Source organism: Mus pahari, chromosome 12, assembly GCF_900095145.1.
Source record: "Mus pahari chromosome 12, PAHARI_EIJ_v1.1, whole genome shotgun sequence".
NCBI classification, from domain to species: Eukaryota; Metazoa; Chordata; class Mammalia; order Rodentia; family Muridae; genus Mus; species Mus pahari.
The window spans coordinates 28,949,492-28,968,053 of record NC_034601.1 but is presented as its reverse complement, the minus strand read 5'-3'; the positions used below and the strand labels follow the sequence as shown (position 1 = coordinate 28,968,053).

General features: G+C 49.9%; 1 protein-coding gene across 2 annotated transcripts in view; it reads right to left on the bottom strand.

Annotated features, from left to right (window-relative positions):
* Positions 1-18,562, bottom strand: part of Itgb5 (integrin subunit beta 5) — a 118,355-nt gene that overhangs the window by 11,899 nt on the left and 87,894 nt on the right. For both annotated transcript variants that reach the window (XM_021208922.2, XM_021208923.2), the window contains exon 10: positions 17,050-17,479. In XM_021208922.2, coding sequence (XP_021064581.1) covers positions 17,050-17,479 — 430 coding nt within the window. The remainder of the gene's footprint in view (positions 1-17,049; positions 17,480-18,562) is intronic.

The following is an 18,562-nucleotide window of genomic DNA, read 5'->3' as shown; positions in this document are numbered from 1 at the left end:
TCTCTCTCTCTCTCTCTGTCTCTGTCTCTCTGTCTCTGTCTCTGTCTCTCTCTCTCTCTGTCTCTCTCTCTCTCTCTCATTTTAAAGGCTTACTGTTTAGCAGCACATCTTCCTTCTTGGTGTCTGTTGCTAAGGCTGACATCATCAAGAAAAGCAAAAGACTGGATGTACCGATTGTCCACCCACAGGTGAGTTCAAGACTGGAGAACAGAGCTATGGATGCCATCACAGAGGGGGCTCAGCAGTGAATTCACCTCCACTTTGGAGTTGGCTATTCTGACACTGGATTCCAGTATGCTCCTGGCCACCGACGGATCTGCTCCACAATATAGGTTAGACCCTAACTTTAGAGAGGCTATAGCCACTCAACTTCCTGGCCCTCTTCTTCTGGCTTATCTGCTCTGCAGTACCCACAACCTACCAGGAACAGGAAGGGGACTATCTGGAGTGTCCCTGTGTACCAACGCTCCTTCATATGGTAGTGTCTCCATTCACTCTGGGGCGCCAAGCCACAGGGCACTTCACAGGCTGTGCTGAGGCATACGGCCAGCCCTCTGGGAAGGAAAGAATGCCAGGCAGGCAGAGAGGAGGCGGAGGAACTCGCGGCCCACACCACACAGTAGCTGGCATGTGATGTGGCCGCCACAGGAACACGCCCGTACAAGGTCACAGTCACACGGGATTCAGGATGACAACTGTCTCTCCACCAGCATGTGACCAGCACTACTTTGGGACCTGAGCAAAGGCAACCTTCCACGGGAGTCTTCAAAGATGAAATGGATCTAACATACACAAACCCCTCACTTTTGCCCCAGGGTCTGTGTCGGTCAAGAGCCTAGCTTAAATTGAAGTAGTTTACGGCTAGAGGCAACCTTCACCCGATATTTCTTTATGGGAAATCTGCAGAAAGGGTAAAGATTGTGGCACGGGTATCCAGACACTTGTCCATACTCTACCAGTTGACACTACGTGTGGCTTTATCATATCTATCCATTCATCATATATATTTTTAAAAATTAACCTCAGAGTCTACTTTAGGGGGCAAGTTTCTGTTTTCATTTTCTGCTTTGAGACATGCATTTACTAAGTTGCCCAACCTGCCTTGAATCCATATAATACTCCAGGCAGGCCTTGGAGTCCTGGTCCTTGCACCTCAATTACCCGAGTAGCTGGTTCAGCCAGAGAACAATATACAAGATGGCTCTGACCCCCTCCAACAGCTCACACATCACAAACCCTCCAGAAAGCAAGGGCGACAGAGCCACAGGCTGGTGCTGTTTGCCTGCTTGAGGAGCTGTAAGCGGAGATCTAACTTCCTTTCTGCCTCTGGTTTTGGCAGCACTGTAAAGCGATCCACATGCAACTGCAAACAGTATCCCAAAGCATCGACATTTTGGAGATGTGCATTACCCCATGGGTGGGTTGGAGCGCAGTGTGTGTGTGTGTTCAAGGGAAGGAGGCCTTGATTTCCTGACTGAGGCCAAATATCTATGTGCAAAGGTCTTCTTGCCTTAGAACGGGCGTGCTCAGGAGCGGTGCCTGGAGCTTTGAACCCCCAACCATGAGGGCTGAGCAGCAAGGAAGCCCCACTTGTTTGTGAGCACATCTGATACCTTGTAAGTCCCCAGAGCTCCAAACACCCAGTCCAAGGCCACTCTAGATCCAAAGAGCAAGAGAGTACCTAGGGAGTCTGAAGAGATGGCTCAGCAGTTAAGAGCACTGACTGTTCTTCCGAAGGTCCTGAGTTCAAATCCCAGCAACCACATGGCGGCTCACAACTATCTGTAACGAGAACTGACGCCTTCTGCTGGTGTGTCCGAGGATAGTTACAGTGTACATACATACAATAAATAAATCTTGAGAGAGAGAGAGAGAGAGAGAGAGAGAGAGAGAGAGAGAGAGAGAGAGAGAGCGAGCCCCTAGGGCAAGAGTCAGTGGAAGATAAGCACAAGAGAGACCACCATAGGCTCTTAGAGGAAACAAGATCCGCCAGAGTCACAAGTGTCCAGAAAGCATCTTCCATCCCCAATGCAGCGCAGACTTGACAAGCAAATAAAGCAGTGTAGAGGAGAGTGGGAAGAACCCAGTCTACCTGAGAAAGAGCTACCGACACAGCAAACCTCTACACGTGGCCTTTGTCTTCCATTTTTTGAGTTATTCCAAAGCAAACGTAAAGAAAACCAAATGAGGAAGGACTGCCAAGGCCTGTACTTGATGACATTGTGGAGGCCACCAATGCTCATGTCCTTAAGGGATCCTAGTCCCCAGTGGAGACTCTAGTAGTTATAGTTTGGTGGCCATCTGACTGTTCTTCCGGAGGTCCTGAGTTCAGTTCCCAGCGACCACATGGTGGCTCTAACAACCATCGGATGCCTTCTTCCAGTGTGTCTGTAGACAGCTATAGTGTATTCATATAAATAAATAGATGAATCTCAAAAAGAAAAAGAAAAAAGTCAAACCAAATTACAATGCTATCAAGACAGAAGGCATTGAATTCAATGGTGCCTGTTTAATATTATACAGATATAAATACGTTTTTATCACACAGACAGGGGACATTAAGGATAGTGGCACACTGCCAGGAATGGCTACACATGTAACTTACGATCAGCACCTCCTTTGTCAGAATGATTGGCAGCTAAATGAACAGGAAGTTGTAAATGTGCTTGTTTATACAGAATTTCAGCTGTACAGAATTCACAAAACAGTGCTTGTGTGGGCTGGCAGCCAAGTCTCCTTGCCTCTTTCTACCAAACAGAATATTGACTATTCAGAGGCCTGGGCTAGAGTTGGGGAGCCAGTGGCCTGACAGGCAATGGGAGCAGTGAGAGGAAGCTCAGCACTGATGCTTCATGAAGGTGGAGAAGATCGAGAAGGGTATCAATGGGGTCCCAGGACGAGGTCCAGCAAGCAGGCAAGCCTGTGGGGCTGTGAGCACAGACATCTCCAGCAGGCAAGCTGGACAAGACAGGACAGGAAGGAAACATGAGGATTGCAGAGCTTTCTTCTGAAAGAAGAAGGTTTGGGAAACCGCTCTGGGGAGAAATAAAGGTGTGGCACTCTAAAGGAATCGCAGGCAGACTGGCAGGAGAGAAGACGACTGAGGCCAAGGATGTCCCTCTGTGAGATGCCCTGCAGGGCGGAGCTGAAGATGCTGAGAAAGCAAACGGAGCATGGGCTGGACCAAGTTCAGATCCTCCCTGTGCACTGTGACCTTGAAGAAGCCTCTAAACTCCTGGAACATGTCTCCTTTCCTGTCAGTAAGAATAACACTGTGTGGCCATGCCCTAAAAATTATTTGCCCTTATGCAAGTGACATGGTCTATGGCCCATGGAGTGCCCTGGAAATGAGACAGAAATGCCTGCCCCAAACAGTGGGGCTTGGATAGAAGGGGGAGCTATGAGGCAGAGGCTGAGGACTTTAGGAAACACGGTGACTGTATTAGTGATAAGAAAAGTAGAGGATCTGACGGCCAGGCAGCACCACCTTGAAGGAGGGAAGGAATAAAGAGCGGAGAGCTGTGGACTGCAGGCGTGCCCAGCAGAGAGGTGGCGCTGCCCAGCCTCCTTAGCCCCACTCCACGATCACAGAGACATCACTCTCAGGACAAGCAAGGGTGGGGCTGGCCATGAAGAGAGAAGTATGGCCCAGGCCTGGGACACTGAAATATCTAGATCTTGAGGCAGAGGTCAGCAGGATTGTGGGGTCAGATTCTAGCCTGCACCCTGGTCTGGTCTGCCTTACGTCTTGGCTCTCTATTTCTAAGTGAGGCTAGTAGAAACAGCTCCTTACTAGGTAGTCCTGTGAGGTAAGTCCACCTGTAGGCTTCAACATGCTTGGCATTCAGTAAGCACCGCTTCCTCACTCCTATTGTTGCTGTCACGCTGGAGGAAGGAAGGCTTCGTGCCAACTTGGTGGAAGGCCTCCAAAGCTGGATGTTCCCACGGGTTATCTGATCCATGCCCAAGCTGGGGTGCAAAGTACCCACACTGCCTTCAAGCACCAGGGCCTGGTGGAGCTGCTGAACCACAGCCAGGAAATCTAGGCAGAGTGGCTGACAATGCAAAGGCCCATTGGGCCCCGCCTGAAGAGTTCCCTGGTGTCCTCAACACTGGCATATCCAAACTTGAATACGCACATACATTTTGAATCAGCAAAGAAGGGAGGCAAGCCTGGCTGTCCTCAGTCCCAGGCCCAGAAAGGCGGCCCCACTTCACCACAGGCTGGGTTTTCCGAGTCTGGAAGACAGTGGGCTTGAGGGAAGAAAGGACCATCTCGATGGAGAAACTGAGAATGGTTCTTACCCTCCCAGACTCAACTGCGAAGAGTCTCAAGCAGGCAGAAGTCACAACCTTGGGGGTACAAATTCCCTCTCCCAAAACCAGCTCCTCTTTAGTTCTAGAATCTACTGGCTCCCTCCCCCGGGGAGGCCATTCTGGCCGTGGGAAGGCTGAAGGGAAGATGGCCCTCAGCCTGGAAGGGAGCTTGCTTCCTTCCTCTTCAAGGTCTCCCCTACCTCCTTCCACCCAAACATCTCACCCCCATGTGTATATACACCCACTACCTGCCCATGGCTGTGCCTCCCCCCCACCAGCCCGAGCTTGAGGTCACCTTCCTTCAGATGCCCTCTCTGCCACAGCTGTACCTCAGCTTTCAATGTCCCATAATCCCCCTTAGCCTCAGAACAGGCCACATAAGCAGGAAGGGGTTAAAGAAGCATAGGGCATATGTGAGCTGGGGGGACCTGGTTCATCCCGAGTAAATTTCCTGGTACCTCAAGTCCACCCCCTCACTTCTATTCCAAACATCTGAGTGCAACTTTGGGCAGAGGTAGAGTTCTCCAGCAACTGTCATGAGAACAGAGTACCAAGATGGCAGCTTTGTATGCTGTAGTGTGTGTGTGTGTGTGTGTGTCTGTCTGTCCTGCAATGCCCTGAGCCAGGGCCCATAGTCTGTCCCTCTGTGCCTGTGGGAAGGAGACTTAGGAAGCCTCTGCCCTTCAGCATCCTGGACACTCTGGTGCCAGACTGTGCAGTCTTCTCAGGTGAACTGACTCTGTGGCCAGACACACACCCAGGACTCTATTTGGGACTTTGAACAGGAAGGGGAAATCTCTCCGGAGACATACTATTTCCCTTGGTTCTCTGTTGACAAACAGGCTAGAGTTATGTAATTGACCCTCGCTGTCCTCATGAGCCCCTGGGTGGCCCGGGTGTCTCCTCCTACTCTGACCTACTCCACTGTTCGACACTTCCCCTCCGCGCACAGACCTTAGTTACAGAAAGACCCAAGACAGAGGCCTTCTGAGATGCCCAGGATGTTCCTAGTTCCCTCGCAGGGCTCTCAGCTGCAACTAGATAAACTGCTAGGAACATTGTTTCCTTCCCAGGAACTCCTGAGCTGGGGCCGCCTCCCCTACAGGGAAGCACAGCACAGCTCACTGATTTAAGACAGCCCCACTGAGAGCCCTGCGGAGCCCCAACATCTCCAATCTCCCCTCTGAAGCCCAGAGGTTGGACTGGAGTGCCCAGCTCATCCTTAGCAATCTTTACCTACTTCCTGGCTCTGACCAGAACAGTGCCTTCCATAGGGTGGGGAGGGAGGGAGGGAGGGAGAGAGAGAGAAAGAGAGAGAGAACCTGTTTATCTCAAGTGGTGAGGGGAAGGCTTTGTGAACACACAACAGAAGGATAGACAGTTTGGTCTGACATTTAATCCCACTTAGATTAGGCCATTAGGTTCTCCTTAGAACAAGTGACAGGATGCTGGCAATCCACCAGAGCTACACCTAGACCTGGATTGCTTCCCAAAGGTGCTTGTATTTAAGGCCCGTTCTCCAGGTTGGCACAACAGGGACAGAGTGGAGTCTAGTGGAAGGCTGTTAGGTCACTAGGGGTATGCCTTTAAAGGGAATGTTGGGCTTTTGGCTCCCACCCCTGATGAGGTATGAAACCCCCCTCATGCTACCTCAACACAGGAGAGACAGAATGAACCTGAAATTCCCAAAACCATGGCCCAAACCCCGCTTTTCTCCTCCTATATTGCTTTCTTCAGGCGTCTTGTCACAGCGATGGAAACCTAACACGATACTACTCTACGCAATGTACACCATTTCCTTACTCTGCCCAAGAACGCTCCGTAGTGAGTACAGTTAGTGCAGTTACTACCCTGGTGTGGGAAATGAAAAACAGAGCGGCCAAGTAAGTTCACCATAGCTATACAGTAGGCAGATGGCAGGGACACGGGCCACATTTGCTTGACTACCGTCTGGCTCTGGGATAGAGTTCAGTGGTAGAACACTTGGCTACAGGAGTCTATACTTTTCCTTTGTTTATTTAAGATGGTGTCTCATTGTGTATCCCTGGCTGTCCTGGAACTTACAGGCATCCACCCGTCTCTGCCTCTCAAGCACTGGGATTAAGAACACGAATCCCCACACCCAGCCTAGGGGGTCTGTGCTCTAACTATTAAGGAGTACATCCTCTCTGGGGAGAGCAATCACGACTGATAATTAGCCTAAGGGAATCCAAGGTATGATATCACGAAGATGGTGCAGACCTGTGCACAAGCCTGGCTCCTTCCACCAGAGAGGCACTAAGCCAGTCTCGGCCTACCTGATCTCCTCTGTTGACCAGGGCTGGCCGGCCGAGCTGCTGGCTTCTCCACCGTCATGGCTGCTGCTCATGTGCGACTCGGGCCCTGGGCCGCGAGGCCGGAGCAGGCCTCGGGTTAATCAAGCCTCTGATTTAGAGAGAGTGGAGGAGGGAGAACATCCAACCCAGCAAGCAGCCCAGAGGGAAGGGTGGGACTGGAAGCTCCTTGGGGCTGAGGGCGGGAGTACAAGCGGGTGGAGTGGGTGCTCAGGACCTGGCAGGAGCTGGGCATGATCCTTCAGGGCCAGGGTGCCTGAGGATGAGCTTCTAGGAGCCAAGCTTCCCAGAGCATCATGCCCTCTCTCAGGCAGGTCCATCCTGTGTCTGCCCCAGCTTCCAAGGAACTGTCTCTGTGAGCTTCTCAACTGTAATATGAACCAGGCAGTGCTACACACACTTCTGCTATAGAGCCTTCAGTGGCTCCTCTTCCCCCCCCCCTCCTCCTCCTCCTCCTCCTTCAACATCTGCATTTCCACCTCCTGCACTACTTGCAAGGAAGTCTAATACAGGACCCCCTCCACTCCTGAAGTCCCTACACCTTCTGTTTCCTCTTTCTTTTTCTAATGATTTATTTTATTTTAATTTTATATACACTTGGTGTTCTACCCGCTTGTATGTGTGTGTGCGAGGCTGTCAGATGCCCTGAAACTAATACTACAGATGGTTGTGAGCTGCCATATGGGTGTTGGGAATTGAACCTGGGTCCTTTGCAAGACCAGCCAGTGCTCTTAACCACTGAGCCAACTCTCCAGCCCTGATCCATTTCTTTAGGCATCTCTGGGTCTGATGAGCCTCTCAAAGAGTCTGGACGTGAGCAGAGTTTCGTTTTGGATCCATCACTCTGGCTGCAGTATGGCCAGCACACAGACTGGGGCAGTAGAAGCAGAGGTGGAGAAATGTTAAGCCTTCAAAGGGGCAGGAAAGGTCAGCGGCAGATGGATGGAGAGGCTGGGAAGGAGGCAGGAAACAGGGTAGCTTTTAGGCTTCTGCCCCGAAGCGAGACAAAGAGACCTGGGAGAGCCATGCTGAAGGGAAGGACAGAATTCAGCTGGGGACATCCTAGAGTAAGAACATGCAAAAGGCTCCCAGAACTCAGTGATCAGTTGAGCAATCTGGGTTGTTGAAGGGGTACCCCAGAGAGAACGGGGTGAGGAACTCCCACCCTGGAGGCTGACTAGAGCCTGAAGGTAGGTCAAAAGCATTTCCAGAACACTGGGGAAGGAGATGTATGTTGAATCCAAACAGGACCGAGCTCAGGTCTGAGGGGGAGGCAACCAACGAAGACGGTGCCTGCAGACCGCTATCCTGAGAGACATGGCTGTGAACAGAGAGGGGAGATGGGAGCACACAGCTAGGTGGGAGCACGTTTGATTTTCCTTCCCGGCGTTCCTATTCCTTCTCTCCCCGTCTCCTACTTTCTCTTCCTCCCTTCAGACTGGAACATGTTTGAAAGCTGACCGGTCAGGCGTGGAAGCATACGCCCCTATTCTCTGCACTCATTTGGGAGAGGCAGAAGGAACCAACACAGCTTCGAGGCCGGCCTGGTCTATATAATAGAACATTCCAGGCCTGCAAGTGCTATGCAGCGCAGCACTGTCTCAAAAAACCCAAACAGCTGACGGCAGACGCTTCACAAATAGGGGGAGTGTATTGCCTGCCTTTTCCTGTACCTTACTCATCCCACGAGCCCACAGAGCCATACAAAAATCAAACTTGTATTTGTGTGCGCCCGGTGCCTAGCTGCCATGGTTTCCGGCTCTCAGAAGACTCTCAGGATGTGCTGCTGGTGGCTGGACAGACCCTACGTCCTGGGGGAAGACAGTCGACAATGAGCATGACAAAACACAGAGTATCAGTGACTTCCAGGTTTCAGTGTGATTCTTGACAGTTAGGGTACCCCAAAGAAGAGAGCGGAGGAGTCTCCTTCCTTCCCCACAGCCTCAGCCAAACAGAAACCAGAGGCTTTCCACCCCGCTCTGTGTCTATACAGTGTTCCAATCTCCCAGCACACACATCAGCTGGCACTCACACATACTGATGCATTCTTGGCCTTGGGCCAGCTATCCCTGTCCTTGGCTTACTGTGGACAAAACAGCCAACTGGTGGTACTTCCCCAGGGGTGGCTCCCACCCTCTGCCTTTCCTGTGTCTGGACCACAAGCTCGTGTCTGAAGAGCAAACTGTGATCACTCTGACAAAACCGGGATGGCACTGCTTTAGGCCATGCTTCTGTAATGGAGGCTGAGACTGCATTGTTAATGGTCACAGAGTCCTGCCAAAGAATACCACTGCCTTCCTGGCCCCTTATGTCCATGATGATAGAATCCCAGCCACGAGGGAGACAGGGGAAGTCTGCTGTGACTGATGGAATCTAACTCAAGAGAGACGTGTTTAGATAAAGACTAACTGGGCATGACTTAGAAATGTGGGGCTCAATGTAGGGTGATGGCGTTGAGGGTGGAACCAGGAATCCAGAGGTTTGGGCAAAGGGTCAAACTCATCGAAGTTAGGCAACCATGGAAGAAATGGCCACAGTGTAAGTGGCAGTACAAGGCTCTTCTTTCTGGTTTGACTCTACCTACAGCCAAGAGCCACACGGAGCAGGTGAGACAGGGTGGTGCACATCTCCCAGCTAGTCTAGAGGTTGAAGCAGGAGGAACTGCTTAAGCCCAGCAGGTTAAGAGCCCAGATCATATAGCAAGATCTCTCTTTATCTCTCTCTCTCTCTCTCTCTCTCTCTCTCTCTCTCTCTCTCTCTCTCATTTTAAGGAACTTTAGTCTAGGTTCTGGGACTCACTTTCCACAAAGTAGATAAGATAATACATATTGACCTACTACGTGTGGCCAGTTCTATTAGGAAAGTCATGCAATGTAAAACAAACAAAACCCCCTCCTTTAAAAAGCATTTATTTATTTTATGTGCATGAGTGCATGTGTGCATGTGCACAGGCATGGTACCCGAGGAGGCCAGAAGGTGGCATCAGGGGCCTCTAGAATTAGTTATAATTATTAGCTGCCAGATGGATGCTGGGAACCAAACCCAGGCCCTCTGCAAGAGCAGCCAGTGTTCTTCACTCCCAAGCCATCTCTCCAACCCTGTAAGAAGTGCTTTAAAATAGTCTCCCTCCATTGTTAGGCTTGCCTGCTGCCTAAGGTCAGCTCTGTGGAATCAAGTCGCCCCTGCCTAGGACTTCCTTAGCACAGGACATGGTTGAGTTCCCTTAGACTTTATGGGGCGGGGTTGTGGATGAGCTTAGAGGTCAGCGGTACCCCCAGAAAGAGGGAGGAAAACATCCTGAGTGATTCCAGACTCCAGGGAATAGTTGAATCTCAGTTGGTGTTCCAAGGGCAGTGTTCCCAGGAAGGGACACTCACCTCCAAGGACACAAAGCACGCTCACATCCTGCCCTGCCCCTGCCAATAATAGAGTGCACCGGAGTACCCAAAACCGGTACCAAAACACAAACAAACATTGGCTCATTTCCTGAGACAGAGAAGGAAACCACATTAGGAATAACTGTTTCCACCACCAGAGGTCTCTCAGACTTCCAAATTGAAGAATGGAAAAAAATTTTTTAACACCATTATCCCAGGATACTTAAAGGCTAATAGCTATACCCATATGACAGAGACCTAAGTTTTGGCATCCTCACGGTCTCCCTAAATTTGCATCTTTTGCTTACTAAATGCCATTGTGTTCCTCTTCAGCCAAACTTCATCAGCTTACGGATCAGGCCTGAAGTCGGAAAGCAGAAGCCTGGGCATGAGGTCTCCTATTTGCATTCATCCCTTTCCAAAGAGAGAGGAAAGACAGGGGCATTCTCAGAATCACCGATAACCTGCTGAGAAGTTTCTGGAAATAGGACCAGAGCAGTGAGAACTTTACTCCCAGGAGCTGAACTCAGAGCTCAGAGCAAGGCAGGCGCCCAGTATCTGGCCTGCCCCCCTGCTTCTCATCTTCCGAGCTCGCAGAAACATCCAGAACATGCAGGGAGAAGCTTGCAATACTTTATACGCCCACTCTTCAACCCCAGTGGAAAATTCCAGAGGCAACAAAAACTTAGAAATTCACTCACGACTCCAAGTCCTGCATCAAGAATAACACTTGGCGTAGGGGCAACCAATGCACATAAAGTGTATCAGATTCTTACTGAACAGAAGGCAACAACATGCCTAAGACAAAATGAGGAAGACATGGCCGACATGTCCTTAGTGGCACAAGGTTCTTACCACCCCAGCTCTGACTTTCCCAGACAACTCTCTCTAGGCACAGACTGCCAGAGCTGACTAGATGCAAGACGCCCTGATCATCTGACCACGTGATGGCGAAATTGGTACTAGAGTTCTTGATGTTTTCTGTTTGGAAGAAGAGGGATCCTTTTTCATGAAGATGTGTGGGCAAGTGTCTCTGTGTGTCTATAAGGACATATTTGCCTGCCTGTGCACGTGTGCACATGTGTAACCTTATTTTCAACAGTAGAATCTGAATATAATGCTCAGGGAGTTTCTGCACACACATTTAAATATGTGAAACAGTCCTGATTCTTCTAGGAGCTTCCATGGAAAGCCTGCAGGCCCTTTTGGGGTTAACTATGCCTCAGTCTTGGATCACTGACAATGTGCTTGTCTTAGTTAGGGTTACCATTGCTGAGAACAGACATCATGACCAAGGTAACTCTTACAATGACAGGAAGCATGGCAGCATCCAGACAGATAGGAGCTGGAGAAGAAGCCAAGAGCTCTACATCTTGTTCCAAAGGCAAAGAGAAGAAGACTACTGTCTTCCAGGCAGCAAGGCGGAGGGTCTCAAAGCCCACTCCCACAGTGGCACACTTCCTCCTATAAGGCCACACCTCCTAACAGTGCCTCTTCCTGGGTGAAGCATATTCAAACTGCCTCAGAACTCTTCAAGAATTTGTCATGGAAGTTACATGTGGGATGGTCCCGGCACAAGCCATAGACTGGCTATAGTGGCTCATGCATTTAATCCTAGCTCCTGGGAGACAGAGGCAATCTCAGTGAGTCCATAGTAAGAGCCTCCTACCTAAAAACAACACAAGCAAACCCCGCCAAACAAACTTCCCCAAAACACACACATAGAAACAAGCACAAATATTATACGGAATAAATGTATTCAAACATTTATAGAATATGTAAATTTCAATGCAATCGTAAAAGATGTAGCAGTGACCAAATGCCTCAGAATGGTTATCAGGCTACAGATCTGGAGTGTGAAAGTTTATCTCTAAAGAAGCTGTAAGAGAAACCCTGTCTCAAAAACCAACCAAACAAACAAAAAACCAAAAAAACCAAGAAAGAAAGAAAGAAAGAAAGAAAGAAAGAAAGAAAGAAAGAAAGAAAGAAAGAAAGAAAGAAAGAAAGAAAGAAAGAGAGGTGGTTGGGACTGGAGAGATGGCTCAGTGGTTAAGAGCACTGACTGCTCTTCCAGAGGTTCTGAGTTCAATTCCCAGCAACCACATGGTGGCTCAGGACCATCTGTAATGGGGTTGTGATACCCTCTTCTGGTGTCTGAAGACAGCGACAGTGTAGTCACATACATGAAATAAGTAAATAAATCTTTTTAAAAAGAAAGAAAGAAAGAAAGAAAGAAAGAAAGAAAGAAAGAAAGAAAGAAAGAAAGAAAGAAAGAAAGCTGAATGGTGGTGATGCATGTATTTAATCCCTGCACTCTGGAGGCAGAGGCAGGTGGATCTCTGTGAGTTAAAGGTCAGCCTGGTCTACAGTGGTAGTTTCAGGACAGCAAAGTCTACACAGAGAAACCCTGTCTCAAAAAACCAACCAACCAACCAAACAAACAAACAAACATCTGTAAGAATGGCAGGGTATATTTTTTTAAAAGACAGGATCACTCTCTAGTGGCTGGAGAGATGGTTCAGTGGTTAGAGTGCTCACTGCTCTTGCAGGTTTGATTCCCAGCACCCACACTTCATCTCACAACCATCCGTAACTCCTTTCCAAGGAATCAAGTGCACATATATATTCACAGGCACACACACATACAATTAGATAGATAGATTTTTTTAAACAGGCAGGATCTTGCTCTGCAGACCTGACTGGTCTGGAATTTGCCATGCAGACCAAGCTGGTCTTTAACTCCCAAAGATCCACTTGCCTCTGTCATAGTACCAGGGTGAAAGGTGTGTGACCTCACGCCCAGTTCTGACATTTCTCGTCACCCTATTAAATTATTATTTATAGTATATACTGCCTCTGAACCTTTATGATGGCTGAGAGCACCCCCTTCCTTGAATTCATAGTAAAGCTGGGTAGGACGTTAAGCTAATTGCAAGGAAGAGCAAAGGAGAGAGGAAGAGCCACATACATCTGGGCGGGGGGAGGGGGAAGGGAGGAGGAGGGAGAGAGGGAGAAAGGAATGGAGGGAGGGAGGGAGAAATCACTGAATACTTCCTATCTGGGACCAATAACCAGTTCACCACCACCTTCCACAAATGGCAGATGAGAATGAAGATTTAGGGTTGAAGTCACAGTGACTTCATTTTGTAGGCGGCAGAGCCACCGGAAGGCCTCACACAGGTGTGTGCATCCGACTGTCCTGCAGAAATGACTGGGACCACTGGTTGGCACTGATGCAGGGCAGCCTCTCAGGATGCTCTTCCCGGAAGGATCCTTTCATCAGTACCACTGCATAACCCTCATGACCACTGGGTGGCTTCTGAGTAGTGGTTGGCTAAGAACTTGGAGGAGAGGAGGCGACCTGATAAGCCCTGGGCTCTAGCCCGAGGTCAGACCAGGAGGAAGAGATACGGCTGGTGGCAGGCATGCCATGTAGGCCTATTACCGATTGAACTACACAGTAACTCTTTCCTTGGCCTTTAAAGCTCAGTTTACTTCTGAGTCTTATTTCTCATCCAGATTCCCTAGTTTACCTGCCAGGCTGCAAAACTTGACGCTGCTACTTTCAGAGGAAAAATAGTTCCCACTATCTGCCCCTTTGCCCGTGGCTCACCCACACCCCCCCCCTCCTGACCACCTTTTTGGAATGCTGACTATATGTCCGGAGAGGCTATTTCTGGAAGCCTTATTTAATCTCTGTAAATCAAGAAATTTTTTTTTTTTTTGGCATACCTGGATGACGTAGTGGATGGTGTTTCATTTGGCATGAAGTAAGGAACCGAGCATGAGCCTTTAATCACAGGAGTCTTCTTAGCTACAGAGGCCTGTCAGAACTGTTTTAAGTCTACCAAGAACCATCGGCAACCCCGAGATTCCATTTCAGACTCCCATTTTCATCTCTTAGAAGGAATTCGGTGCTGTTTGGTTCTCTCAGTATTTACCACATAACAAAGCAGGATACATATTACAAAACCCTATGGCAATGTACTTTGGGGGCCTCACAGTTTCAAGATCAAAAAGGTTCTGCTCAAAATTTTATAGTTGGTTAGATTTTAAACTTCTCATTCTAAGAGACCCAAGAGGGTGGCACGACATGAGATTATTAAACGTAAGCTCTCAACAGCTTCCTCTAAGAGTGTGACCCAGAGCCCAGGAGATGACTCGTAGGGACACAGATCACCAAGCAGCACAAAGTCAGAACCTCTTTTACTGCATTAAAAATAACCGAACAGACCTCACCTCTTCTCACATTTAAAGAAACTCTGAAGGGTCAACACTTTACAAGAATCAGAAGAAGAGAAGTGTTCCCAAGGGCCTCACAAAACTCCCGTTACACACAGAAATTATTTAAGGGACAGAACTATTCTGTAAATTACGTCTCTTAGAGACCAGAGGAGAGCCACAGCGAGAGTCTTGGGCACAGAGGCTGTCCCATGGTGATGTGTCACAGGAACAGTAACAACTGCTCAATTGCTTCCAGACCTGGTCTCGGTTGCTTTGCTGCTCATTTTTTGATGATGAAAAACCTCTCCCAATCCTGAATTCTCTTGCCTTTTTTTTTCTACATACTCCTGTCTCTCTCAACAGGGGTCAAGGACTGCAGGCCCACCAGAGGAAGCACTAGATAAAGGGAAGGAGCTTATCTGCTGTCCCCACCTGTTCTGGCCCCAAGTCTGTCTCAGCAACTTCTCCCAGTTCACTGCCCTCCCCCCACCCCCAACCACCACCATTACCTCAAGACAGACCTCAACCACATGACCCACTTCCAGGACGGGCTGCAGGGGCCAGGGGTAGGGAGAAGTGCCAGAGACTGCTGAGGTTGATGGTTTGAGAGCCTGAGTCAGCACCTTCAGGAGCCCAGTGTTAGGAAATCGGCTTCTCTCCCACGAAAACCCCACACGGAGCAGCTGTCCCAGTTACCTAAACTAAACCAGTGTGTGCAGCCCAAGAGCAGAGCTCAGGCTGGTCACAGGGACCCCGGAATTGGAGGGAGGACCAGCTCGCCACTGCTCCCCTGTGTCCCGAAGGAGCCAGACGGTCCGAGACGAGGAAGCAATGAGGTGCCCTTCCCTGCACTGGTGTGTGTCATTAAGCCCCGTCTGGAGCTGTGTTTGCTTTAAGCTCATCTTAATTGAACCAATTCCACAATGACCTCAGTGCAGAAACCCCTTTCTCCAGGAAGTCCTGGAGTGCTTTCACGCTTCGGCGAGTGTGGCTTTTAAAGGGGGAAGATCTGGTGGGGTGTACGACGAAGGGTCAACATGTTCTAATCAACAGTTGACTAAAGTAATTCAAGCTCCACTCTGGAGGAGAGGGAGGCTGAACTACAGGACACAAAGTCACACACAGACACCGATGCTAACTTGGAAGGAGCGAAACTAACCCTCCTTAGGGCGAGGAAAGCGGAGATGACTTTAAACACTGCTCTCTACCATTCAGAACATTCTAGATTTGAGAAGAATCCTTCCGTTCTCTGGAAAAGCAGTTCTCTTGACAACACGGGGAGCGGGACAGAGGAGGGTACATGGGAAGTAGGAAAAGGGCCCCTTGAACTGGTTTGCCAGATGGTCTCCATCAATCCTGAACACCACAGACCGAGACAGCACAGCCTGACCACACTTGCGTCAGCTTCCTGTTTCCCAAGTTTTCTTTAAGGTATCTTGTGTGTGTTACGGGAGAACAACCTCATCTTAGGAAGTTAGTGCCCTGTTCGTCCACATGGGAGCTTCAGATCTCAGTACCCCTCTAGGGACTGAATCCATGGCCCATGAGAGTCTCGAGGTCACAGGATTAGATGGGTAAATGGAAAAGACTCCCAGGGGGCTTTCAGACACTGTTTTGGCAGAACTCTGCAATGTAAGATTAACTCAGAACTGCGGGGTCTGGTGGTTAAATAAGAAAGTGTGTTGATTCAGCCTCAGAATCGCCAATGCGTTAGCTTTTTCCGCTCGCACATCCTGCATCAACTGCCCTGTGCCCGTTAGGCAATGTGCTCACTAAAGCTCCTGGTTTATGTCTCCTTCCATTCTCAAAGTAATGCAGAAGCAAGCATCTTGGACGGGAAAACCAACATCCAAGAGCAGCTGAGTGTCTGGCTATTAAACTGTGCGTGCAGTTGGATTTGCACTGGCAAATCCGTTCCCGAACAACACGGGCTAAGCAGCCTGCTGGAGGAAAAACATTCCCAAAGGTTCTATCTGACTCTTGATTTCAAGAAAGAAAGACTGTAAAATACGACTACTAATACAACCAGGGCATTTGTTGTGACTACGGGGAGCGGAAACTCCATCCCACCATGCTGGGACTCTTTAAACACAGCCCACAGGACCCACAGGCTCAGCCGGACACAGCCAGCTCTCAGAGGGCATGGCTCTGACCTATACAGCCAGGGTGCTCCTTTGGTGGCAGGCATGTGCTGGGTACCTTGGGTCTCATTTCTCTCAACTCCACACCTGCAGCAACCCATCCCATAATTTCTGTGAACCCACACAGAAGCATCTCACTAACGCCAGAGAAGCATCACTCTGATGGGGTCCCAGAGGATTCTGATTTTTCTGCCCACTGCAATCCATGACACGCCTAGGTCCTGCACTGTGCAGAATATTTCTCAATTCCACCTCTCTCGTGTGCTTAAGCTTCAAAGGAAATCTCTGTGTCCTCCCCACCTCTGCAAGCCTACCACCTGTCTACCCATTGGTAATCATGGGTCACCGGACTTCTTTCACGTCTCCTACCTGACTCCATACTTCATCTTCATGGCCAGCCCTGACCTATCACGCACACTGTGCAGCCAAGTCCCACCAGAATGGACACCTATCACAGACTGCCTCAGACTTGATGTTTATCGTCCACATGAGGCCACCCACCCTTGTGCCTCAGGCAGGCAGGGCTTGGCTTGTCCCTGGTCTTCAACCACCCAGAACAGCCCTTTCCACCAGCATCCTGAGAAAGGCAGGGTCTGGGTCCACATAATATCCAGGCCTGGGTGTGGCTCAGCACAAAGGCGGTGGCTGGAGACCTACCTGAGCATAGGACGCCCTTGTTCCTGGCACAGGAAAAGCTGTCACACTCGCAGAAGGGCCCGTAGATCCTCCCGAACTCGCTCTCGAAGCAGGAGCACTGGTTGCAGCTACACTCCCCGCGCCCGCTGCACAGAGGTTTGCCTTCTGCCTCCCGGCACAGGTTCTGGTACCCGCTCTGGTTCTCCCCCTCCTGGCACTCGCACCTAGTGCCCAGGTAACCGGGGTCACACTCGCACAGTCCACAGATGTATGTGCCATTCCCACTGCATCTGGCACTGTTGGGCTCCAGCCCCGTGCTACAGCCGCAGGTGCAGTTGTAGGCAACTTCCACCTGCAGACTGTCCCGGAAACCCACGGGCCTCAAGGTGAAAGACTGTGCTGAATGTCTGACAGGGCAGCTCCGAGCCTCCACGGACACTTCAAAGGATGCCTGGGGGTAGAAGGAGAAGAGATGTCATAGCCAGAGCAAGCCAGGGCTCCCACCCATCAGGGGGCATAGCTAGATATACCCCTTATGAATATTATCTAATCCAGCATACAGATGGAACCCCGGTAGGAACAGTCAACAACCCCAGGTACTTTATGGAGAAGAGCAGTTGGTTATGCTAATGTTCATATGAGAACACTGTTGCTGTCTTCAGACACACCAGAAGAGGGCATTGGATCTTATTACAGATGGTTGTGAGCCTCCATGTGATTGCTGGGAATTGAACTCATGACCTCTAGGAGAGCAGTCAGAGTTCTTAACCGCTGACCCATCTCTCCAGGCCAAGCATGGGTCTCTTTAAAAAAAAAAAATTATTTCTTTTTATTTCATGTGCATTGGTGTTTAGTCTGTATGTCTGTCTGTCTGTGTGAGGGCGTCAGATCCCCTGGAACTGGAGTTATAGACAGTTGTGAGCTGCCATTCAGGTGCTGGGAATTAAACCTTGGTCCTCTGGAAGAGCAGCCAGTGCTCTTAACTGCTGAGCCATCTCTCCAGCCCCTGGGTATGGGTCTTTACTGTCCATTCTCATCATCTTTGAGACCCTGAAGAGAGGGGCTCTGAAGAAATGCACGAGGAGGAAGTTTCACCAAGCCCTTGCTTTCCTCCTCATCTCCACTTGTATCCCATCCTCGTCCACCCCCACCGCTGTGCATCTCTCTCCTCCTATCTCGGAAGTCATTCACTCAACCAGCATTTACTGTCTATCCAGGCACGGCTAGATGCTGAGGTACCAGTGGCACCACCTGGCATGAGGTGCCGAGGCAGAGAGCAGCCACCTGACCCCCAGTAAAAAGGTCCTCCTTCTCTGTTGGAGAAGGGAAGGGTGAGACCTGAGTGTCTTCTCTCATGCCCCCCAGCCCCAGTGCCCTGCAAGGATGGCTCTCACAGCTGTATGTTGCCCAATCAGCCCATAGTGCTGAAGCTGTAAGGGATACTCACTGCCTGAATAACCATCACACACAGGGGCGGAAGGAAGGAAGGAAGGAAGGAAGGAAGGAAGGAAGGAAGGAAGGAAGGAAGGAAGGA